Source organism: Puma concolor, chromosome B3 (assembly GCF_028749965.1).
Source record: "Puma concolor isolate L17-30 chromosome B3, mPumCon1.1.hap2, whole genome shotgun sequence".
NCBI lineage: Eukaryota > Metazoa > Chordata > Mammalia > Carnivora > Felidae > Puma > Puma concolor.
The window spans coordinates 6,421,437-6,446,189 of NC_141672.1; the positions used below are offsets into that span (position 1 = coordinate 6,421,437).

General features: G+C 55.9%; 1 protein-coding gene across 2 annotated transcripts in view; it reads right to left on the bottom strand.

Annotated features, from left to right (window-relative positions):
• Positions 1 to 4,198, bottom strand: part of HHIPL1 (HHIP like 1) — a 30,565-nt gene extending 26,367 nt beyond the window's left edge. The window contains exon 1 of one of the 2 annotated variants that reach the window (XM_086708835.1): positions 3,888 to 4,198. In XM_086708835.1, the coding sequence (XP_086564961.1) occupies positions 3,888 to 4,157 (270 nt within the window). In that variant the 5' untranslated portion in view covers positions 4,158 to 4,198. The remainder of the gene's footprint in view (positions 1 to 3,887) is intronic. The other variant, XM_086708836.1, reaches the window with a different exon arrangement.
• Positions 4,199 to 24,753: the final 20,555 nt, after the last annotated feature.

Consider the following 24,753-nt stretch of genomic DNA (forward strand, 5'->3'; position numbering starts at 1 on the left):
ATGTAGGCGACGAACTGAGGCTCAAAGAAGGCTACGTGCCAAGAAGTGGTCACGCCATGGCTCAGACCCAGCCCTCCTGATGCCCACAGCGGGGCTCTTTCCGGATTAGTCAGCACCGTTTCATTCAGCAAGCGTTTACGGGACGCTGACTGCATGCCAGGCACCATCCTCAGCTCTAGGGATACAATGAGGAGCGGAACGGACTTCTGGAAGCCGATCTGGGTGCCCTCTGCTCACCAAAGCCCAGCCCAGAGCTAGAGAGGGAGCACTGGGGGGCCTCTGGGGAGCCAGGCTGGAACTTCAGCGTCCATTCATGGACACGGGGCCTGGCCAGCCCTTCCTCGTGGCCTACATACTCTTACAGAGCAAACCTGGTGCTCAGACCTGAGGAATCCACAAGCAGGACGTGACAGGAGGGTGTAGTGGTTGCTGTCCACAGGGACAACCAGCAACTGGCCTCCCGGGGTCAGTGGAAGGGGCAGCAGAAAACCCAAGCAAAGCCCATCGGGTGTCACACCGTTCAGCTGCCTGCGCCATTCAGCCCAGGAGCAGACGGCCCGCCCACCTTGCTGCCCCGAGGTCGCCCTGTGCGGCTGCTGAGGCTCACGACTCACGGTCCTGAGTCCGAGTCCCAAGGGTTCCTTATGTCCGCCACCTACTGCTTAGGAAGGCTGGGTCTGTGTACACAGTGCTCTCTAGGGAGGGTATTCTTTCCTTTCCCATTTCCTCATCTGGCAAACTCGTCTTCGTGACTCCAGACCCAACTGAAAAGTCTTCTCTGGCTCCTCCGTCCTCCCAGGGCCCTGACTCCCCCACCCTGGCCCCCTGTGGACCCTCCCGCGGCCCTCCACTCAGCATCGCCAAAATGTAACTTTGTAGCTTGTGGGCTGAGCTCTCCACGGGGTCGTCTGTCACCTCCCAGTTGTCAGAGATGCCTCAGCTGGCCTGCCTGGCCGGGACTTTATGTTCTCTTTGTATGTCCACCTACCCCACAGGCTATGGGACCTTCCAGGGAAGGGGCCCGAGGGCCCAGCACACAGTGGGGCTTCAAGAAAACAGGCAGTATGACAAAGTCAGTAAGAGAAGGGCTTTGGAGCCAGAGCATACTAGAGACTGAATCTACCATTCCCTGTGTGACCTGGGGCAAGTTCCTTAGCCTCTCTGTGCCCGTGTCTTCATCTGTAAAAGGGGAAAGGAATTCCAATCTCACAGTTGTCGGCGGGAATAAATGAGATATCATGCATGCATTGTCCAATAAACACATGCTCAAATGGTATGAACTATCAAGATGCAATTCAATGTTTCCTCTTCCAGGAAGCCTTCCCTGACTTTTACAGGGAAAAGTGTGGCCTTTCTCCCTATCCCCCATAGTGTCCAGTCACCCTGGAGAAGACTTTTGTGCATTCTGGTAAGTATCCGTGTGTCTGTCTCCTGATTTGAACAAGGGGACTCGAGCCTGGGCCTATGACTTGCCAACTGCCTCTGGGCCCGGGCACCCAGACAGGGCCAGCCCCTAACAGGCTCTGGGGAAATATCTGTCCTGTACATGCACCTGCAGAGTGTGTCCCGTGTAGATTTCCATCAGAAACCAGGCTTTGATGACTTCAGGTTACACAGAGAGGCAGTCTCAGTTACACAGAAGTTTGTCATATGGACACGAGGAACCTGAGGATGTCACATGTCACAAGCTGTCATTTCTCCTCTTGATGACACAGGCGTCAGTTGGATGAGGGCAGAGTTCTAGGGAAGTCTTAAGGCCCAGAAGGGACGATCACCCTCCAGCTAAGGAGCCATCCTGGGCACCTGGAGGGGCTGTGGGCACCAGATGGGGGCAGGTTCTGGAGGGGGCTGTGGGAGTGAGCATGTTTTCATGGTCTCTCTCCTGTCTAGAGTACGTCTCCCTAAGGCAGATGTGAATGTCTGAATGCTGTCATTGACTGAAACTTGTAAATAAGTCACCTTGGCCACCTCCCCAGGGTGGAAATCAGGGGGTGCCGGATCCAGACATGGCCTTGGCTCGCAGACAGCATGGTCCTCCATCCAGCACTCTCCTGCCCTCCCTTGAGGCCCTGCCAGAGAAACCGTGAGCCAACCTCCACTGCCCTCTCCAAGTTCACTCCAGACATGAGGTCACTTTCAGAGACGCCTGGGGTAAAGTGCTAGAGGCTGGTCTACCACTGGTTGCTCAAGGCCAAGCCATGCCGGGAAGATTCCCAGGGGAAGAGGGGAGCCTCTTGCCAGGGAGGGATAGCAGGGCTGACTGTTGTTCCCTTCCTCCTCCTAGGACCCGCCTACCTTACTTGTCCTGCTGAGCCTGGCACATAGTAGGTGCTCAGTAAACAAATGTGGAGTGAATGCACGAGCCCAACTATGAGGGGAGGGGAGGGCCTGCTTCCAAAGAGCCCCCACGCTGGTGAGGGAGGCAGATGCTTGACCAGACCATTCTGGCTCCCCTGAGAAGCACAGCACAGGACTGAGCAGAGACCACCAACGGCAGGTGTCCCCCTCCTCCGCATTCTGGTGCTCCCCAGGGCCCCTTTCCTCATCCCCTCCCAGGCCCTCTCATTTCTGACCCAGATGGCCCACTCACACTGGCGCTGAGTGTGGTCCAAGTGCCCACCGTGGCCATAACTGAGCTGTGTGACCACTAGGCAAGTCTCTGCCTCTCTGGGCTTCCCCCGAGTGGGCCTCTGGGCCCCACTCGGTCCTTACCTAGAGCTGGGAAGCCAGTGGGGGCCAAAGAGGTGCTGGAGAAATCCAACCAGAATCATCCACTGAGCCCTGAGCATGTGCCCTCCTGTCTGTGTGCCTACTCTGAGGGACGGCTAAGATTGCCCCTATTTTAAAGGTGATGCAATGGTGCAGTGGTGACCTGTCCAGGGTCACAGAGCCAGGAGTGGCAGGGCCAGGATCAACCCAGTAAGTCTGATTCCAAGCCAGCCCTCCTGCCCCTCCCCTGGCTGCCTGAAGGGCGTCAGCTAGGCGGGCCTGCAGGACCCTTCCTCCCCCAGGCTTCTGGCTGCCTGGATGGTGGTTGGGGCCAGCCTCAGGGCTTCCTGGCCTTGACTCCATTTCCCCAGGGGTTCTGGTCAGCCTCTCGGGAATTAGACCCATGCGGGAGCAGCTAAGGCACAATCCTGTGCAATCCCGTGCCGGCAGAAGTAGGGGCTCTGCCCCCAGAGGGGAGATGAGGACAGAGAGGTTACACCGAAGGGATGTCACTCAGGTGGTCTGAAAGGACGAGAGACCCTCTGCCACGTGGGGGCGCCCCCAGAGAGAGCGCACACCAGGAACCTAGGTGGGGCCTGAAGTGCCACAAGCATCGCAGGCCGGCTCACCCCGGGGTCTGAGCACCGGGCACGTCTGGTCCAGGAAGAGGGCGGGGCTCTGAGACCGTGTCCTCAGGGCGGGGGAGGGGCTCTCACTGGGAGCGGTGTCCCCCAACCCCTTCCGCAAACCCAAGTCCCGCGCGTGGACCACGCTCCCTGCGGGTCCGGGCCGCGCCCACCTCCCCCGGGGCAGCGCGGGAAGCACTGGCGGGACAAAGGCTTCCCATCCCGGTGCCCCGACAAGGGCGGGGCTCCTCCACGCTGACTCCAGGGGGTCCCAGGGCAGAGGGGTCCGCAAACTCCCAAGGGAGTGATGACATCGCTCTGTCCGCCCGCCTTGCCTCACGAGGGGAAACGGAGGCCCAGGGAAGGCCCGAGTCACGAAGCTAATGAATGGCAAAGCCCGTCTCCCCGCGCCGAAGACTCCGCCGGGGGGGGGGGGGGGGGAGGTGCGGACTCGGGGTCCAACGCCCGCCGCCCACTCCCGATCGCCGCCCGGCGGGGCCGCCCCCGCCGCTCCCCGCCCGGCCGCCGAGGCCCCGACGCGCGCCCGCTCACCTGGCACAGCAGGTCGAGCGCGTAGCCGGCGCACGCGGCCCACTCGGCTGCGTCCACGCGCGCCGCCAGGGCTCCGAAGCGGCGGGCCAGCGCCGCGTCCTGCTCGGGGGCGCAGCAGCCGAAGGCCGAGTACTGCGCGCAGAAGCGCAGCGGCTGCGGCGGCCGGAAGGGCGGCCTGAAGTCCAGGCACTGGGGGTGCGCCGCCGCCCCGAGCGCCCGCAGCGCCAGCAGCGCCAGCAGCGCCCCGGGCCCGGCCCGCCCGCCCGCCATGCCGCTGCCGGCCCGCTCCGCCCCGGCCCGGAGGAGGAGGAGGAGGAGGAGGAGGAGGAGGGGAGGAGGAGGGGGAGGCGGCGGCGGGGGGCGGGCACCCCGGCCCCGCGCGCCCTGGGAGCCGCCGGCCGCGCCCTGAGCGCTCGCCTCCCGCGAGCCGCACCCTCCCGGGGAGCCCGTGGCCGCGGGGCAGGGACGGGCTCACCCCGCAGGGCCTCGAGGTTGGGGCCCAGCCCCGCAGGGAGGCCACCCCTGGTCGGGGACGCCCCGGCGGGGCTGAAGGAGGAGGCGCGGCGCGCAACTCGGCACTCGGCACCGCCTCTGTTCCCGCTGTTCCAGCAGCGCCCCCACCCCCACCCCCCCATTCCCGGGATCCTTTCTCAATACAATGGCGGTGGCCTCGCCTCTTGGGGCCCCAGGTGCCGACTGGGCTTCCCGTTTCCGCCGAGGCCCGCAGCTTCCTCCCCGGGCGCTGTTTAGCCCGGGAGGTGCAGGGACTCCGGGGTTCCAGTCCTGCCTCCGACTGGGCCCGGGAGGGACATGATGGAGCCAATGGCTGGGAATTCCCACGGAATCGCTTAAAAATGGGGTAAAGGGCGGTCCCTGCTGCCCGGGACTCACAGGAGAAGTGAAACCCGGGCCTGGGCTGGGGAGGGTGGATGGGCCGCCTCCACAGCCACCCTCGTCCTCACCCCAGGCTTCTTCCCTCTCTCCGCTCCGGGGCCAGCATATTCCCCTGCAGCCGGGGACTGCTGGGCCTCCTCCCCCTGCACTCTGGGCATCCTGCTCTCCATCCTGCAGCCCCTGCCCCTGCTTCTGCCCTGTGTCGCCTGCCGGGCTTATGGGTCCCCTTATACCCGTGAGGGAATGCAGTCCCCAAGCCTCTCATGGACAGCAGGTGCTTGAGAATCCAAGCCTCTGTTTCTGCTCTGACGCATGAAAGAGCCGGAAAGTTGTGGCTCCTGTCCTGCCCATAAGAAAAAAGCTGAACTAAGAATCCACTTTTCTCAGACCCCTTGGAGAGCTAGCTGAGGTCTCAGGACTCATGGCTGAGTGCCACCCCCAAATCTGGAGAGACCGGCAAATCCAGAGTCTCCAGCTGAGATCTGCTCTGGTAGGAAGGCTTAAAGGGTCATTTTGAGGACCTGCTGGGGGCCGAGAGCAGACTAGTGTGGGGCTGAGAAGCTCCTGGGGGGAAGGAGGGCGGCAGTCTAAAGGAGGAGGCCATAAGTTTGCCCTTGTACCTCCAGAAATCTCCCCAGTGGAAAGGTGGCCATTGTGAGATACGCCCACAGCGTTCTCCATAACAAAGACCTGCTCTCCAGGGAAAAAGGCTTTACCAGAGCCTTATCCACCCTGGGGGATGGTGGGTCCCCAACTCCAACCCCCTCTACACTTCAGAGACTTACTGAAGGGAGAGGACCTAAGAACCACTAGTGAATATCACCGCCCAAGGACGTAGGATGATAGAACAGAACTCCTGCCCGACTCCTTACCACCACTTCAACAGGCCTTGGGCGTGATAATAGTGGTCACACGCTCCATCTAAGAGGAGATCTTGGTGAATCTCAAAGACAACAGGGGAGACCAAAACAAGGACCACAGAGGAATTTGGAGCCCCTACAGCTACCGCAAACATAAGCCACAGTGCACCGCCAGCCGGGTCAGCATAAACCCTCACGCTAAACCCCATTTGCCTCAGTTCCTGCTACCCGTACAGGTGTCTGTCTGGCTTGCCTGCCTTCCTTCCTTCCTTCCTTCCTTCCTTCCTTCCTTCCTTCCTTCCTTCCTTCCTTCCTTCCAAGATGTTTTATTTATTTATTTATTTATTTATTTATTTATTTATTTATTTATTTATTGAAAATTTACATCCAAGTTAGCATCTAGTGCAACAATGACTTCAGGAGTAGATTCCTTAGCTCCCCTTACCCATTTAGCCCATCTCCCCCCCACACCCCCTCCAGTAACCCTCTGTTCTCCCTATTTAAGAGTCTCTTATGTTTTGTTCCCCTCCCCGTTTTTATATTATTTTTTGCTTCCCTTCCCTTGTGTTCATCTGTTCTGTATCTTAAGTTCCACATATGAGTGAAGTCATATGATATTTGTCTTTCTCTGACTAATTTCGCTTAGCATAATACCCTCCAGTTCCATCCGCATAGTTGCAAATGGCAAGATTTCATTCTTTTTGATTGCCGAGTAATACTCCATTGTATATACACCACATCTTCTTTATCCATTCATCCATTGATGGACATCCGGGCTCTTTCCATACTTTGGCTATTGTCGATAGTGCTGCTATGAACATTGGGGTGCATGTGCCCCTTAGAAACAGCACACATGTATCCCTTGGATAAATACCCATTAGTGCAATTGCTGGGTCGTAGGGTAGTTCTATTTTTAGTTTTTCTGAGGAACCTCCCCACTGTTTTCCAGAGTGGCTGCACCAGTTTGCATTCCCATTTGTGTGTGCGTGTTTATTGATTTTTGAGAGAGAGAGGGAGAGAGTGTCAGCGGGGGAAGGGCAGAGGAACCAAAGCAGGTTCTGTGCTGAAAACACAGGGCCCGGTGTGGGGCTCGAACTCACACACCGTGGGATCATGACCCGAACTGAAATCAGATGCTCAACCAACCGAGCCACCCAGGCGCCCCAACGTGTCTGGCTTTCGAGAAAAATTACATGGCGCGATAAATGACAGGAAAAGACAGTCTGAAGAGAAAAAGCATCAGAAACAGACTGAGGTAAGACACAGAATTTGGAATTATGACTAGCATGTTCGGGGCTCTAGTGGAAAGCTGACAGCATTCAGGAACAGGTGGGAAACGTGAGCATTAAGAAAAGTTTATGGGGGCGCCCGGGGGGCGCAGTCGGTTGGGCGTCCGACTACAGCTCAGGTCATGATCTCGCAGTCGGTGAGTTCGAGCCCCGCGTCGGGCTCTGTGCTGACGGCTCGGAGCCCGGAGCCTGTTTCGGATCCTGTGTCTCCCTCTCTCTCTCTGCCCCTCCCTCACCGGCATTCTGTCGTTGTTGCTCTCAAAAATAAATAAACATTAGGGGCGCCTGGGTGGCGCAGTCGGTTAAGCGTCCGACTTCAGCCAGGTCACGATCTCGCGGTCCGGGAGTTCGAGCCCCGCGTCGGGCTCTGGGCTGATGGCTCGGAGCCTGGAGCCTGTTTCCGATGCTGTGTCTTCCTCTCTCTCTGCCCCTCCCCCGTTCATGCTCTGTCTCTCTCTGTCCCTCCCCCGTTCATGCTCTGTCTCTCTCTGTCCCAAAAATAAAATAAAGGTTAAAAAAAAAAAAATTAAAAAAAAAAAAAAAAAATAAATAAATAAATAAACATTAAAAAAATATTTTTTTAAAGAAAAGTGTATGAAAAAATTTTAAAAGAAATGGTAGGAATCAAAAGCACCATAACAGAAATGAAGGGTGCTTTTGGTGAGCTCATCAGGAGACTGGATGGTACCAAGGAGAGAATCGCTGTGCTTGAAGACAGATCAGTAGGGACTTCCCAAACCAACATACAACGGGGGAAAAACAATGGTAGAAAGGCACACAGGGAGTGCCTGGGTGTCCTCGGTTAGTCCTGTCTTCCAGGTCGCGGACCTCCCACGGCCATCAGCCGCAGCCAAGGAACACGCCGGGAGTCGTCTCGCGAGCACCGGAGACAAGTCGGTCATCGCCACCCCCGGCAGCCGGACTATCTTGTGTGCTGTGGATTGTGGCTGGACGAGGCCTGGGGCCGGCAGAGGCCCCAGACCGGAGCCCCAGGGCTTTTGCAAACGTTTATAAAGAAGAGAAGAAAAAACTCCCAAGGACACACCGATGCACTTTGCCGATGCGAATATTTGACCGCGTTTGCTTCAGCCGCTTTCAGACATGAGAAACCATGAGCCACAGGCAAGAGGCCGTGTGGGTTAATGATCGCGAGCACTGGGTTAGAGTCCTGACCCTGCAACTTGCTAACGGTGAGACCTTGGACAGGCCACTGAACCTCTCTGTGTCTCGGTGTACTCATCTGTGAAATGGGGATGCTGGATGAGGCTGTTGGAAGAGAGCCTGGCACATTCTATGTGGGCAGCGATCACAGACCCACCCCCTGTGCCCTCACACCAGCCTCATGGCTTGTCCCTCTGTCCCCAAGGGAAGGTTCTCCTGAAGGTGGGGACCACAGGTACCGGCAAAGAACATAGAAGGTCACGTGCCGTGTTCCTAAACTTCGTGTAAATGATCTTTTCCTTCTGTGACTTGCTTCTTTCCCCCCAACCCAGTGTTTGGGATCTGCCCGGACTAATAAGGGCTTTCTCTCTCACTCCTGTCTAGAATGCCACTGTATGCACAGTGCCACTGTCTGCAGGTGTCACAAACCACCGAAAGGCAGCTCAGACCGTCCCCGGAGACCGGCCTGCTTGCCAAGCTGCTGGGCTCTCCAAACATCTATTTTTAATTTTAAACTTGGAGAAGGAAGAAATAAAAAAACGGAAGACAGAAATAGTGCTTGCCGAAGACCACTGCTGTGCCGGGGGCTTCTCTGCCTCATGCAGGCCCCGCACCAGACGATTGCACACGGGAGCTGTCGGGCACGCGTCTCGGCCCTCAGGGTCTCGGTTCTCAGGGCCCAGTGGGGCCGCGAGGACGGGGATCCACCTTCCCCTACCCCTGGGCCTGCAGGACCCCCCGGGCTCCCCTCTTGTTCTTGGAGTCCCCAAGGCTCTCACATGAACTCAGGGACAATGACGTTCTGCAGCCCCACGATCTCCCTACCTGCCCTGTCTGCCCCGGCCACTGCTTTCTTCACCACGTGCAGATGGAGAAACTGAGGCACAGCTCACTGACGACAGGAATCGTAGTGGGGTCAGGAAGTGGAGGGGTCGGAGTCTGAACCCAGGACTCAGTGGCAGGACCCTTCCCTGAGGCCCCGAGGACGAAAGCAGGGGTGGAGTCAGCAGCAGACTGTCCCTTGGGCCTGCCTGGTCCTCCCACTGGCCACTCGGGCTGTGGGACCTCACGGCTACAGCACTCACCTGTTACACGGCTCATGACCCAGCCGGGGCAGCATCAACTGCTTGTCCGCTGCTCCTGTGGCTTTGACGGAGTGGCTGGTTTAACCGTGAGGACGCTTGGCACCAGCATCCTCTAGCCCCCTTCTAGAATGGGCACTGCCTGCAGATGCTCCGGGGCCCCGGCTCCCTCAGGAAGGTAGCCTGCACGCCATGCAGCCCTGAGCTTAAATCTCACTATCTACCTTGACCTTGGAGGAGTCCCACCCTAAACTTCAGTTTCCACATCTGCCCCGCAGCCAGACAGCCCAGCTGTTCTGGAGAATTCAGATGCCGGATGTTCTCTTCTGACATTTCCCATGCTCTGTTCTGCAGACCATGGGTTCTGGGTGTTCTCAGCAGGGGCTGGGGCTGCGGGGGGGTGTCAGGTAAGTTTGGAAACACCATATTCCAAGCCCCTTCTAGAGATTCAAGACGTGCCTCTGCGTGCTAAAGGCTCTGAAAAGTCCTGCAGCTAAAGCCTGGTTCGTTTGCTTGTTCCAGTAAGACATCTGATTCCCAGCACGTCTATTAACACTATTCTCGTCCACTGCTTTAATACACACCTAAGGCAGAAAACTCACAGTTGCGTTTCCTCGTCTGTAAAAAGGAATGGCACCCTCCCCTGGCAAGGATGAAGAGTCAAGTGGAAAATGCCGTGGGAGGGGCCCCCAGAGGGTGCGGGCTGGTGCTCCTGCCCAGGCATCTTGAGAACAGAGACATCTCCACTCTCTGCCCCAGACAGAAGCCCAGGAGCCCCCGGGGAGACCGATTTGCACAGCCTGAGCGTGCTGCCCTGAGCCGCCCGGGCGCTGGGAGATCTTCTGGAGCTGGCTGTGAGAGCCCCTGCCTCCCTGACATGGGAGCTGCAGCCTGGCCCCACCTTGGTGCCCAGGGTTCTTCTCAAACACCATGCGTGGACTGCTCCAAGCTGCCCTGGGTGTGCCGGGGAGGGGGGAGTCCCAAGCAAGAGATATCAGAGCACTTGTTTCAAACCCAAAGTTCCAGGGGAAATCCACGGACGTCAGAGCTGCAAAATGGGCTATCGTTCTAGGGACGGGAAAGCTGAGGCTGCCTGCCCTCCTCTTCTGCCTTCTCTCTGTCTCCCACAAGGACAGTGGCCCCTAAAATAAGGGCAGGGCCCTGAGTCCACGGAGGCGGCACCCCCCCCCCCCCCCACCTAGTGACCCCGGATCCGTAAGCAGGGTATGGAAAACTATTTCACAACACTTGTCAGGGGCTCATCCAATCGTCACCCCTTTGCCCAGAGCCCTCCCACACTGCCCCATGTGGCTCCCCAAATGTGATTTGCTCCCTAATCCTGGCTTCAGAGAGCCCCTGGCTGGTCTCAGATCTGGCTCATCCCTCCCAACCCTGCAGTCTGCACTTGCGAGCAGCAGCCTCTCCCCCTGCCCCACTCACCCCATCGCCTCCCTGGCCCCTCTTGCTTCCCAGGGCGCACATCGCTGCCATCTTCCATGAGGCTCACAGCAACTCTCTAGAGTGAGTGCTAGGAGTAACCCCGTTTCGCAGATGAGGAAACCGAGCTCAGGGATGTTGAGACAGGATGACCAGTCAGGCGCTTCAGATCCGAACTCCCCAATGCCAGGGCGAGAGCTTCCTATCACCAAGGCATTTCTCCTTCTTTCTTAATGTTTATTTATTTTGAGAGAGAGACAGAGACAGCAAGGAAGGGACAGAGAGAGAGAATCTCAAGCAGGCTCCGTGCTGTCAGTGCCGAGCCTGATGCGGGGCCCTGTCCCTTGACCGTGAGATCATGACCTGAGCCGAAATCAAGAGTCGGATGTTGAACTGACTGAGCCATCCGTGCACCCCTGCCACGGCATTTCTGTAGAGTCTGGCTGCAGGAAGTGGGGCGAGGTGATATGACACCATGAGATGATGGACACGGGGATTTGGGGCAACAAGGCTTCCTCTCCATTGTTACAAACGGCTCCCCGCCCAGTGTGTGGAGGGTGAGTCCTGCTTCAGCTGTGGGCTTGAACCCAATGGCCTCAGAGTCTCACCCATTCTTAGAATTCCAGAAACTGGGCTCTGGGGTTGTTGAGGGCTGAAACCATGGTCCCTGGTAGCTGGCGGGTGGTCAGTTAGTACCAGACATCCTACAGATACCCAGAAGATCATCCCAGAAGAGGGGGTCTTGACCAGGAAGATATGTTCCAACCCATAGAGAGAGGATCTTTCCAGAGTGGGAGTTGACCCGTTAAGGGGTAAGCGCCCCATCACTGGAGATATGCAAGTAGTTGGTGAACAGCTTCTGTCAGTGCTGCTATACTGGGGGGAGATTCGGTCACTTCCAAGTTTCTTTCTGTCACCGAACATCTATGAATGTTGAAATCTTTCATGCGTTTTTGAGTAGAGGCAATACTTCCACAGAGTTTAAAAAAATCAAAAAGCCCAGGGGCGCCTGGGCGGCTCAGTCGGTGAAGCGTCTGACTTCGGCTCAGGTCACGATCTCGCGGTTTGTGTGTTCGAGCCCCGCGTCAGGCTCTGTGCTGACAGCTTGGAGCCTGGAGCCTGCTTCGGATTCTGTGTCTCCCCCTCTCTCTGCCCTCCCCACCCCCCTACTTGTGCTGTCTCTGTCTATCAAAAATAAATAAATGTAAAAAAAAATTTTTTTTTAATCAAAAAGCACAAAACCAAATCCAGTGAATGTGGTTCCTTCCCACTCTTACACCCCAGGGCCCCCAGCTCCCCTCCCAGACGTGCCTGGTGACGCCAGGTACTCCCACGATCTTCCAGGGTTTACACATGCACCAGCATTCTCGATCATTATTTTATTTTATTATCTTCTAATGTTTATTTATTTTTGAGAGAGAGAGTGTGGCAGAGAAAGAGGAGGACAGAGGATCCGAAGCAGGCATTGAGCCGTCAGCACAGAGCCCGACGCGGGGCTCCAACTCATGAACCGTGAGATCACAACCTGAGCCGAAGTTGGACGCTCAGCTGACTGAGCCACCCAGGGGCCCTTCGGTAGTTATTTTATTTATTTATTTATTTTTAAAAAAAAATTTTTTTTTTCAACGTTTTTATTTATTTTTGGGACAGAGAGAGACAGAGCATGAACGGGGGAGGGGCAGAGAGAGAGGGAGACACAGAATCGGAAACAGGCTCCAGGCTCCGAGCCATCCGCCCAGAGCCCGACGCGGGGCTCGAACTCACGGACCGCGAGATCGTGACCTGGCTGAAGTCGGACGCTTAACCGACTGCGCCACCCAGGCGCCCCGGTCGTTACTTTAAAAATAAATACACGTTCATGTCATTGCTGTTTCTGCTCTGCCTCTATGCTTTTTTCCCTGTCCGTGGGTTTTCAGCAGTAGCCTGATGACACAGGACAGTCCCCTCCAGGTGTCCGCATCTACAAAATGGGGTAACACCCACCTCACAGGGCTGTTGAGAGATGACTTTTCGCGAGTGGCCCCCAGCAAAGCGCTTGGCACAAGATCTGAGTCCCTGAGAAAAGTCCTATGTCAGTGAATGTCCCCGAGGGAGTGCGCCCTGGCTGGTGTGGCTGCAGCAACTCCTTGGGCCACCAGGGGGCTCCTGGGAGCCGCCCTGTCCTGCTGGTGGCCACACCACATCCAGAGGTGACCAGGACAACATAGGACGCTCCTCAGAGGGAGGGAGGTACCTGGGCTGGGGACTTGGCATCTTGAGTTTCCGGAACCACTGCCTTGTCCATCCTCCTGCCATCCTCCTTGTCCGGGAATCTGGGGACAAGAAGCTGAGCCCACCTGTGACCCCACTTGCCTCTCCCGAAAAGAAAAGAAGAATAGCTTTTAAGCAACATTTTTGGTGCTGTTTTCGTTCAGAGGAGACACAGGAAGAGGTCGTCCTACACACACAGCCAGAACCACTGCCCTGCCCTGTCCCTTCCCCTCCGCAGCACTTGGACACCAGGCCCCAGCCGTAGCGACACTCATTGCCTTGCCTTGTCCTTTTGCCCCTTTCTGAAGGCTCCCTGCAAGGCCTCCTCTCCTGCAGTCTGCTGGTACCTCTGTCCAGAGGGCCCTTGCCCTTCCCAGCGCCGTGCCTGCAAAGCCATCCCCCTCTCGGGTGGCCCGTGGGCCAGGCACGCATCCTTTTGGGAGCTCTGGGCCGGAACAGGCACTAGATGCCCCGATCCTGAGGCGGCAGACTCGGCCTCCAAGCCCAGAGCGGAGGCAGCTGGGCCGGCCGTGCCCCGGAGGGCAGGACTAGGCCTTGAGCTGTTTCCATATCTTTCCCTTAGTCCCAGCAGGCAGAATAGACCAGAACAGGATCGATCTGGAACACTGACCGCAGCAGGGAAACTGGGAACCTATTTCTGGGCCTCTACTGTGGCCTCAGGGGATTGCAAAAGCACAGGCCTGCACCCACAAGGCCACCAAGCCCACTGACCTCCCCTACCCAGAACCAACGCTTGCCGGGGCTCCAGGACTGTCCCGGCCCCATCAGCCACACATTTAACACACCTGACACCGGCCATTCCGGAGTCAAACTCAGCCATAAAGTCGATCTATAGTCACGTCTCAGTGAGCCACCCTTTTCCGCCAGGAGCGGGACAGACGGCTCCTTCGGCTCTCCCCACCTGGAGGGGTCAAGGTGCAGACACTTACTGAGCACCAGCCAGGGTGGGTCAGGCACAGCCCTCCCCCAGTTCTCCCAGAGGCCCGTGCACAGTGGAGCAGGTGGGGCGAGGGAGCACGGTGAACCACTTGTCCAGGGCCACACAGGGAGCGAGCAGAAGCCCCAGGAGTTGAGCACAGGTAGGCTGGGCCCTAGTGTGCGCTCTTAACCCTTAACCGGCAGGAGGATGTGCCACCTTTTGGAGAAGGGACGCTTCGCTTGTGTGGAGGCAGGGGGCTGTGCTTTATAAAAACACTGATCGCCTCCGCTTGAATTTTCAGTCTTCCCGTTCGTGAATCTCCACTGGGCCCATCACCACATACATCCAGGGGCGGACGGGTAGGAGTGGCTGCCTGAGTCCAGGATCTGATGGAAGGTAGGAGAAGCCCATGCCATGACCCAGGCTGCACGATGGACCCTTCAATCTTCAGCATAGTCCCGGGGCTGGCTGGGACAGGACACTGCCCGATTCTGGGCACTGGCCACGTACCGGGCCCCAGTGATGCAGTCACCCAGACCTGCCTGCCTGGAGCACTGCCCTCAATAATAATAATAATTACAACTATTATTAACATTCTACTGTGATGACAGTAGTAACTGCGGAGGCAGTTGGGCGTCGTGGTCAGGAGGCCAGACTCTGTGTCAGGCAGACCTGACACACCTTGGCTGCAGGACCTTAGTGACTGGACCTCCGTGTGCCTCAGTTTCCTCCTCTGCCAAATGGGATGAAATTGCTGAAAGGCGTCAGTTTCTTCCGGCAGCCCCCGGGGGTCAGGGTCCTGGCCAGCCTGTCAGGGACAGGGCCTGAGCTACAGCCACAGCAAGGGAGGCCCTGCACCCCACCTTGTGCTTTTAGGGTGATCCCACCAGCATCCCACAGAAGCGTCTCAGAGTTGCTGCAGCCGCCCCACCGGCCCAGCCTTCAGCTGACGTGCGGTTTCAGGTCCTGAGATGACACCCCGCGGGTTGATGGCTTACACACTTCATCTTCAAGGCCCCATGCAATTGGCATTAGGTCAGGGCTAGTTATTTCTCCAGACTCCTGTCCTTCAAGGAGATATGAGTTGGATGGGCCGCCCATTTTAGAGATAGGGTGACTGAGGCACCCAGGAGGCCAGGGCCTTGCCTCTGGCCTTGGGGGGCAAAAGGTCAGGGTTCAAGCAGGGATTCTGAACTTGACCTCTTCTGTGTAGTTCCTGATTTAGGCTCCCAGAGAAAGAATGGGATGCAGTGTTTTCGCACATGATGGTGGGTGGTGGGAGGTAGTTCTGGGGACCCCCTGTCCCGTGAATAAGCTCCAGGCCACCTGCCTTCTCTCCACAGATCCCAGGATGGGTGCATAGGAGACAAGGGAGATGGTTCCCACTCCTGCTGCTGCCACAGCCAGAGAAGGCACAGGGGTATCCCTGGGTCAGGAGCCAGCCTGTACGTTCCCGAACTGGCACGAGTTGATAAGAATGCACAGATGGGGTGGGCGCCTGGCTGGCTCAGTCAGTGGAGCATGCGACTCTTGATCTCACGGTTGTGAGTTCGAGCCCCACGTGGGGTGTAGAGATTACTTAAAAATAAAACCGTAAAAAAAAAAAAAAAAAAAGGAATAAGAATGTGCAGACATGCCCTTTACTGAGCCCGAGCCCCGACACCGTGTCACCAACCCTGTGTATCTCTGTCCCCACAACAGCCCTGGGGCACAGTGCAGGTGCTCTGGCTATGCCATCCACAGATGGGGAGAAATCCGGGAGGTGAAGGTTTGCTCAGGCACAGGGCTCCCTGGAGGCAGCGCTGCGCAGGAACCCAGGACTGGGCGCCCCCAGAACGCTTGCATTGTGCCATCTCACGCTGCGGGGGGACGCCCGCCAAGAAGGCAGAGGAGTGGCTGTGTGTCACGAGGTGGACAGCCTGAACTCTGGCCCTTCTGGGTCTAGTCTCTCACCTGTGGACGGGGCCGGGGGTAACTCCCACCTCACCAGGTTGCCCCGTGGATTTGACGACAACGTGGGGCGCCTGTCTCCTGCCATGGGCACTCAATAAGGTGCCCAGGTTCCACCGTTCTTTCCTGCAGTAGCAAGGCCAAGTGTCCCCGCTCTCAGACAAAATATTTACATTTTAATAGAAGTGCCTGTCTCAACAAGGGGCACGAGCGTTGGAGGAATCCGGGGCAGCGTGGCTGGCCAGCAAAAGCCCTTCACGCTCCCCGAATCACAAGCACGGCAGCCCCGGAGTGGCGTGCCAGGGTCCCGTGCCCTCCTCCCCCAACAAGGGTGGCGATCGTCATCTCTAAAACACCACTTCCCCCGCATCGCCCAAATTCTCCTGGGCTGAGCTCACTTCATAATCTTGAGCTAATGGAGAAGGATTTCCCCTCGCTCAGACCTTCAGGAATGGTGGTTCTCAGAGCCAGCCTTAAAGGGAAACAGGCACTCAGGGGCTCCATCACCACTCTATTCGCCTTAAGTCAGACACACACACATCATTAAGATGATAAAAGCCAGCACTAGCGCGTCTGGAGGAAACAGCACACCCCGAAGCCTCTTCTCCTTGGATCTTCTTTGCCAACTCTGCCGCCTGGAGAACTGGGGAGCCCCTTTTTGGGCTCAGCCCCGCTTCTCCCCTACAGGGAAGCCTTCCCAGCCCCTCTCTTCCCTCCCCCTCCCCGCCGTCAGAATCACTGCTGCCTCCTGGAGCTTCCTATAGGACATTGGTCTTGCTCAGGGCTCAGGGCTCCTCTCTCTGTTTCCTCCTCCACTCGCGGCCACTCCCAGCTATTCATTCAGCCCGTGAACACCCAGCTTGTGTGCTCAGCACTTCACACCTGCGGTCTGTGGTCTTTACCACAACACTTGATGTGGTGAGGATCCTCCTTTGACAAATGGGGAAACTGAGGCTCAGAGAGTTTCCGCCAGTGGCCCGAGCCTGGTTGGTCCCAAGCCTGGGCTCTTTTAAGAGCACAGGGCTGTCTCTGCAGGGGCCCCACCCCAGCTGGACTCTGGAGATCCTGGGATCTCAGGGCGTAGGGAGGGGCTGGGGGCCAGAACAGCACAGCAGCACCATGATCGGAGGAGCCGGGGGCCCGTGGGAGCCTGGCAGGTTCCGGGGGGACACGGAGAAGAAGTTTGCAAACCTCTGTCTTGGTGTGGGAGTCAGCCAGGTGAGGAGGACGACAGGATGTCCGGGACAAGGCGGACTCTGTGGGCGGAGGCATGGAGGTGTGATAGATAATAGTGTGTCTGGGGAACAGGCTCTTTATGCTGTCCTTTCGGCAGGCTGGAAAATGTGGGCCCGAGAGCGGGGCACTTAGGAGGGGGTCACAGCTCCCTGGACGGAGCAACCAGAGGCGATACTTGGCTGTTGTTGTTTTTAAAGGATGTTCTTTTTTATAATTCTTCTTCTTCTTCTTCTTCTTTTAATGTTTATTCGTTTTTGCGAGAGACAGTGCAAGCAGGGCAGGGGCAGAGAGAGACGGGGACAGAGGATCCGAAGCGGGTTCTGTGCTGACGGCAGAGAGCCTGAAGTCGGGCTCTTGAGCCATGAGATCATGACCTGAGTGAAGTTGGATGCTTAACCGACTGACTGCGCCACCCAGGCGCCCCAGGAGAGGATACTTTGTGAGTCAGTGCAACCAGAAGTAAGAGCCTCTAAGGGTGGGCCACGGGTCTCTGCCTTCCGCCCTGCACGTTTCAATCAAGCATCTAGATGGGGTCCCGGGAGGCTTGCTTAGCGCATGTGCCGATGGCGACACTTCATGGAAACATGGCCTTTCCAGGAACGTCAGCGGGCGGAACAGGGGGCTGAAACTGACAGAACGCAGTTGAATAGGGTAAGCCAGAATATCCTGCCCTTGGGTGCAAAAGGTCAATTGCACGGACTGACAAGTTACCGGCAAGGCTTCTTTTTATCCCCAGTTATCTCTAAAAAGTGCATCTCTGGAGGCTGAGATGCTTCCTGGCCCTGTGCACAGAAGGTCCTCTATAAACATTCTGTGGGCAGGGGCACCTGGGGGATGCTCTGCACCATTGGCGTCCTGGCCTCGGGAGTGTCCTTCAGAGGAGGGAGCCAGTGCCCACCCCAGAAATGCCCGTGAGGCTCCCCTGCTACTCGAAACAGCTGGGGTTGGCCTAGGCCACCTGAAAACCCCCAGTCCCATCCAGCAAGTCCTTCTAGCTGTGCTGAGACCAGACAGGGCCACGGCCAGGTGAACAGCAGCTTTGGGGTGGGGCAGCGGGGATAATTCCCATCCTGCGGGAGGGGACAGAAGGCAGCCACTTCTGCCTATAATTAACTATGAACAATGGCTGGGCAGACTGGTCAAGGAGGGACTCAGGAAGCAAGGAGGCCTGGCACACAGCAGGCGCACAATAAATAGTTGATGATTCATGGAGAGTCAGCTCTCTTTAGATCTCCAGGCCTTTTTAGCCCCTGTGCCTCAGTTTGCCAAGCTGTAAAGTGGGCATAAGTATTGGTCAGATGGGGGCATAGGGTGTGCACCAGCCCACAGAACCCTCTGCCCAGCCAGCAAGCACCCCCTCTGTACCTCTGAGACATGTCCATGCTGCCTTAGCTGTTTTAGCGCCAGGAGCAGGGAACTCACCACCTTGAGTCTGAAACACAGCAGACACTGGTCCTGCCTTCAAAGAATTCACAATCTTGTGGGGGAAGCCCACAGGTCCCAGGCTCTGTGGGACCTCCGGACACCAAGAGGCTGGCTCCCCTGCTCTTGCTAGAGGATGCTCCCGGCAGAAGGGCCAGTGTTCCATAGATAGGCCCTGGAGGAGCGGCCCCCACCTCAGCCTCTGTCCGGAGGCCTGGCTCACTGGTCTTCTGCGGGGACGAGCGACCCCCTGTGCTCAGGCTACTGCCCAGAGCTAGCAAATGCCGGGAGCCAGAGGCCAGGGCCCCCCAGTGGTGACCACCTAAAGGTGTGTTTCAGGGACAGCAGTCAGGGGCTGACTCCTGCCCTCCCCCTGGCCTGGGGGGGGGGGGGGGGCGGAGCCTGAGCACCCCGCCCCCAAAGAGAGGCTGTGCTAACCTGGAAGGGGAAGTGGTAGGAGGGCAGGCCAGACTGGCCAGAGGCCCCGGTCAGTGCAGGGGCTTCCTTAACCCTCAGCCCCGGGGAGGGGGAGCCTCCTCCTCTGGGAACAGCTAGCCATTCCTGTCAGGCAGGTCAGAGGGGCCAGGGGCCAGAAGCCCACCTCTGGAGGTTTCCAGGCCTCCTCTCTGGACTTTCCCAAAGCTGCTGACAGACTTGCTTCCCCCCCCTGGAGCTCGCTCGCTGGGAGGAATCCTTTCCTCGCTTCCTGTGACCTCTACAGGGAAAATCCACCACCGGATGGCGGAGCAGCCTGGGCGGACCCCAGAAAGATGGCCTTGAGTCACCTGGGCCCTCATTGCTCTGACAGGCGTGAATGCACGTAGCGGTGATTAGCTCTTACAGGAAAGGGTCGGATCTGTCATTTTCCTCTGCAAGTGCCAGGTGGGACTCTCGCTGACCGCCTCTCCTGGAAGCCAGAGAAAGGCCGGATCCTAATCCCGGGGCCAGACTAGGTTAGGTTTGCGGATTAGGAACGGGAAAACGGCCATGCATCCACTCAAGAATCCCACTTCTGGGAACTTATCCCAAGGAAACAATCCAACAGGAAAACCAAGCTGTGCACGAACATGTCCTACACAGGAGTTATTTATAATGGTACAACCCCGGAAATAACCCTCGTGTCCAGCAGGGGGGAGCGGCCAAGCACCCCAGCTGCTTAAATGTCACTCAGTTATGAAATAGGGCGAATGGGGCTGGGGGGCTTGGACGTCCTGGATTCCTGAAGCCCCCTCCCCCCCCCCAACCCCCCCCACGGCCCTCCTTAAACAGACCGATGCCGGGATTCACCCACAGGCGGTGGGTCAGAATCTCCAGAAAAGGAATGTAGCTGACAAACGTCCCGTCCCATATGATTCTTATCACCAGGCAGGTGCTCATGCCAGGCAGGTGCTCATGGGTGAAGTTGCAACTTCAGCGATGCCTTTGTTTAAAACTTGTTAAGTCCTGGTTCTTGCATGCATGAAAGGAGCTCAGCTCCAGGGTCTGCCCCTGGGGTGGTGACAGAGTTAGTGAGATCACGATGGCCCTGGCCCTGAGTGGGGCTGGGATCCCCGAGCAGCTGTCACCACTTACACAGCCTGTGTCTCCCTCTCCCCCTCCCCCTCCTCCTCGCCTCTCCTGGGGCCATGGCTCCCTTTCTCCCTGTCCTGTGACTGCCAAGGAATTTAAATCTGAGCACTCCACCCAGGGCCACACAGGCTGGTTTGAGGACATGTAATGCCCCAGAGCTGTGGCAATGTTTCTGCAGGTGTCTCCACCGCCCTCCCCCTGGACCAGGAGGGGTGACTCCCGGTTCTGAAATTCCCATGTGCCGCCCCTCCCCAGCTCTCAGGCAAGGTCTCCACCTGCCTTCCTAGGAGCGTGCACCTGCCATGGGAGGGACACACTACGGACCCCCCTAAATACACACTTGAACCTCAGCTTCTGTTGGTTGAAGGGGCATGAGGATTCCTGCCTGCCTAGTAGGCTTGCTGGGAGGGCAGGAGGAGAAAACCACCCAGACAGGACTTCGTGAACTGGACAGACTGGGAACGTGGGGGCGGGGCAGGGCCTCCAGCAGGAGAGGTGGGTGAGGCCCAGAGGAGGAGGGTGAGGTGGGGGGTTTCCATCAGGGAGCACTCCTGCCGCTCCCCACCTCCCAGTGTGTTTCACGCGCCACTGCCCAGAGGTAGGTATACATATATTGTAAACAAAACAATGCATGCACTTAGGTAAAAAAATAAATCATATAACATTAAAACGTTCAGAAGGAACGGCACTCAGGTGGCTCTGAGTGGCACTGAGGGGCACTCAGCTGGCTCAGTCGGTTAAGCGTCCAACATTTTGTTATGGCTCAGGTCACGATCTCGTGGTTCGTGAATTCCAGCCCCGAGTCCCTCTCTGTGCTGAGAGCTCAGAGCCTGTCTGGGATTCTGTCTCTCTCTGCCCCTCCCCCGCTCACTCTCTCTGTTTCTCTCTCAAAAGTAAATAAATAGGGGCGCCTGGGTGACTCAGTCGGTTGAGTGTCCAACTTCAGATCAGGTCATGATCTCACGGGTGGCGGGTTCGAGCCCCGCGTCGGGCTCTGTGCTGACAGCTCAGAGCCTGGAGCCTGCTTCCGATTCTGTGTCTCCCTTTCTCTCTCTGCCCCTCCCCGGCTCGTGCTGTGTCTCTCAAAAATAAATAAATGTTAAAAAAATTAAAAAAAAAAAGAGTAAATAAATAAACTTTTAAAAATTCAAACGTTCAGAAGGAAATGAAACAGCTCCCTAGCCCTTCCTCTCCTTTCTTTCTCCCTGGAACAACCAGTTTTTACGTGTACATGTTCCCTCTGGGTTTGGCCTCCGTGTTTCTCAGTAAGATGCGTCTGTGGCTGCCTCTCAGTTTTTCAATTCTAGACATTTCTGTTGCCTTCCGGTCAGGACAAAGGAGGCTTAGCTCTCTACAGCGATCCCACGCCCCCTCCTCTCCCTTGCATCCCGGGGAGGGCTCCATCCACCTCTTCCTTAACCGCCCGGCAAGGGTTTTATTAGGATTGTGCAAATGTTAGTCCGTGAAAGTCACCAAGTGGTCAGTGAGAGCCTCTTTTCTTACAGTTTTGTTTGTGCCCTGGAGTTAGTGCATTAAAAGAAAGAAAGAAAAGAAAGAGAGGAAGGGAGGAAGGAAGGAAGGAAGGAAGGAAGGAAGGAAGGAAGGAAGGAAGGAAGGAAGGAAGGAAGAAAAAAGAAACTTGCAAGGTATTTAAATGTATCTTCTTAATTTTTCCAGCTGCTTCACTCTGTTCCTAGAGACCCTGGAGGCAAATGCTCGTGGATGTCTTATCTAGTCTTTGCCCCCGGCTCTTCCAGGGGGAGCACTCCTTTCTCTGCTCTGGGGCCTCTGATAGCTGGGGGCTGGAGCCCAGCCAGCCTTGGGAAGGACCCTCCCTCCTGGGGTATCTGTCCTGTCCCAGGGTCTGTTCTCAGGCATGTGCTCCAAAAACTTCCTGGAAGGTGCATAGCAGCTTTTTTTTTTTTTTTTTGCAACCTTGCATTTCTGAAAAAGTTTATATTCCAGTCTCATACTTGGCTGATTCTCTCTGTGGGCATTGAATCCAGGCAGGAAATCCTTTTCCCTCGGAGTTTTAAGGCAACTGATTTCTCCGTGGCCTTCTAGCTTTCAGCATTTCCAATGAGAAATCCAATGTCAGGCTTTTAAAATATTTTATTACCTTAAGAACACATGCCCAGAGTTTCAAAAATCAAGTCAAATTATAAGCTTCTAAAGAAAAAAAACAAAAACCAAAATAACCTAGTCCCCTGCCTCGTGTCTCCACTCCTGATTTGTGCTTTCTGGATGCAACTAGATTCTTCTGTGACTCATCTCCAAATTTGCAAACACCACACACCGCTCTTTGGTGGCTCTCCAGGATCAGTGTTATTGCTGCCTTCCTTTTAGGGACCAGGAGGGTTGAGCCCACGTATGCAGTTGACATTCCCTCCCCTGTCCTTCTAGTGTGGCTATATCACAGGTTTCGGTTAATCAATATTGCTTATGTAGTTCACTACGTACATAAACGTTATGGCCAATGGAGCCACCTATGTCCTATGACTGCGTTTCCTTCCTTGTAGGACTTCTGGGTTTTCCTGGGGATTAATAATTGCCTCCTTGTTCAACTTGCTTGGTTTTCTTTGTGCTTATCACTAATACACCACCAACCTCTGACAAGAGCTCTAATACTCCTTGTAAGACAGCCAAACCCCCAGGGAATCTGTGAGCTGGGTCCCCTTGCTTGGCCAGCTTCTCCAGGGGTCCTCGTTCTCTGTTCCAATCTGCACTGACTGCTCCTGGCTCCCAAGCCCCCACCTCTTCCCCCGCACCGTCACTTTGGGATTCCCGTTTCTTAACTTCATGTCTACGTGTCTTTTTACTTCTTGGTTTCATCCCTAGTTTTAGAGAAAGGTTGTCTGGGAAGCTTTTTTTCCTTCCTTCCTTCCTTCCTTCCTTTCTTCCTTCCTTTCTTCCTTCCTTCCTTTCTTTCTTTCTTTCTTTCTTTCTTTCTTTCTTTCTTTCTTTCTTTCTTTCCTTTCTTTCTTTCTTTCTTTCTTTCCTCCTTCTTTTTTTTTAATCTGAAAATGTCATACCCTACCCTCACACTTGATGGTTTAGGTACTGAAGTATTTTCCTTCGGAACATTGAGGCTTTGCTCTGTGGTCTTCTAGCTTCTGGAGTTGCCTTGAGAATGTCAATGCTATTATGATTCCTGATCTTTTGTACGTGGCCTCCTCTGTCTGTCTCTTTCTGGATGCTTTTAGGATCTCCTCAATCTTGGTGTCCTGAAACTTTACAACCATGTGCCCAGTATGGTCTTTTTTTTTTTTTTTTTTTTTTTTTTAATTCTATGCTGGCCTTTTGTGTCCAGCAGTCCCACAAAATTGTTTGGTATTATGTCTCTAATGCTTTCCTTCCCTCCATTCTATCCCATTAGCTATGGGGCACAAAGTATGGATGTGAAGTGAGCACGACAAAGACTGCAGAATCTCTAGCCCCCTTCCCTGTTGGAGACAGCACATTTGAGGGTTATGTGGGGGAATTTGGATAATCTCAGAGAAATATCTCTAGATTCAGACACTTGGTGGAGGGGCGTGCCCCCCAGAAATGGGGGGTATCTCCATCTGGCACGGCCTAATGGCAATGAGCAAAACCTTGATCTAACCCAGAGCTCCACAGCCCTGCCTATTAGGCTCCCCGTATTCCAATCGAATTGGTGGGAGGTGGGGTCTGAGCACCTGCATTTTGCCAGCTTCTAAGTGATTTAACAAGTGCCCAGGACTGAGAACCACTGGGCTACCCACTGGTCTTGGTTTTTTTTGTTTTTTTTTAATTTTTTTTTAACATTTATTTTTGAGACAGAGAGAGATAGAGCATGAACGGGGGAGGGTCAGAGAGAGGGAGACACAGAATCTGAAACAGGCTCCAGGCTCCGAGCGGTCAGCACAGAGCCCGACGTGGGGCTCGAACTCATGGACCGCGAGATCATGACCTGAGCCGAAGTCAGCCTCTCAACCGACCAAGCCACCCAGGCGCCCCCCCACTGGTCTTGTTTTATAGAGGCTGACCAGCTGTCTCATTAGGACTCTGACTTCTTGCAGGGGCTCTGAAATCTCAGGATTTTGCGACGATGATTCTTTGTTGTAAAGACGTGTCCTGGTGTTGGGTCTTAGCCAGGCTGAGCCTCTCCTTCTTCTTTTTTAAACGTGTTTTATTTTTTGAAAGAGAGAGAGAGAACACGAGCGGAGGAGAGGGGCAGAGAGAGAGGGAGAAAGAGAGAATCCCAAGGAGGCTCTGTGCTGTCAGAGCAGAGACCAACATGGGGCTCGATCTCACGAACTGTGAGATCATGACCTGAGCTGAAACCAAGAGTCGGATGCTTAACCGGCTTAGCCCCCCAGACGCCCCCAGGCTGAGCCTCTTCTGGAGAGAGGGCATCGCTTCTGCTAGCTTTTCAGAGTCTCAAGATTCCCATCCCGTCTGGACTCTGGGGTATTCCCAGACCTTTCCGCTCTTTCCCCAGCAAAGCAGCATCCCGCCTACCTCACTGGGGGCTTAGGGTTCTTAGCCAAACTTGTCTTGTGCATTTGAAAGGATTCCATCCCCAGGTGAGATCCAGAGACTCAGAGAGGGCTGTGACTTGCTCAGAGCTATCTGCTCTGAGATACAGACTCTAAGTCTGGGCTTTTCTACTTAACCCAACTTTCTCCATCATCATCCATTCATTCAACACTTACTGAGCTCCTAGGCTCTAGGCCAAGGGGGCCCTGAGAATATCCGTGATCAAAATGGTGGACCCGATGGTACGGTTGTTAGACTTACTCACGTCACATCTTC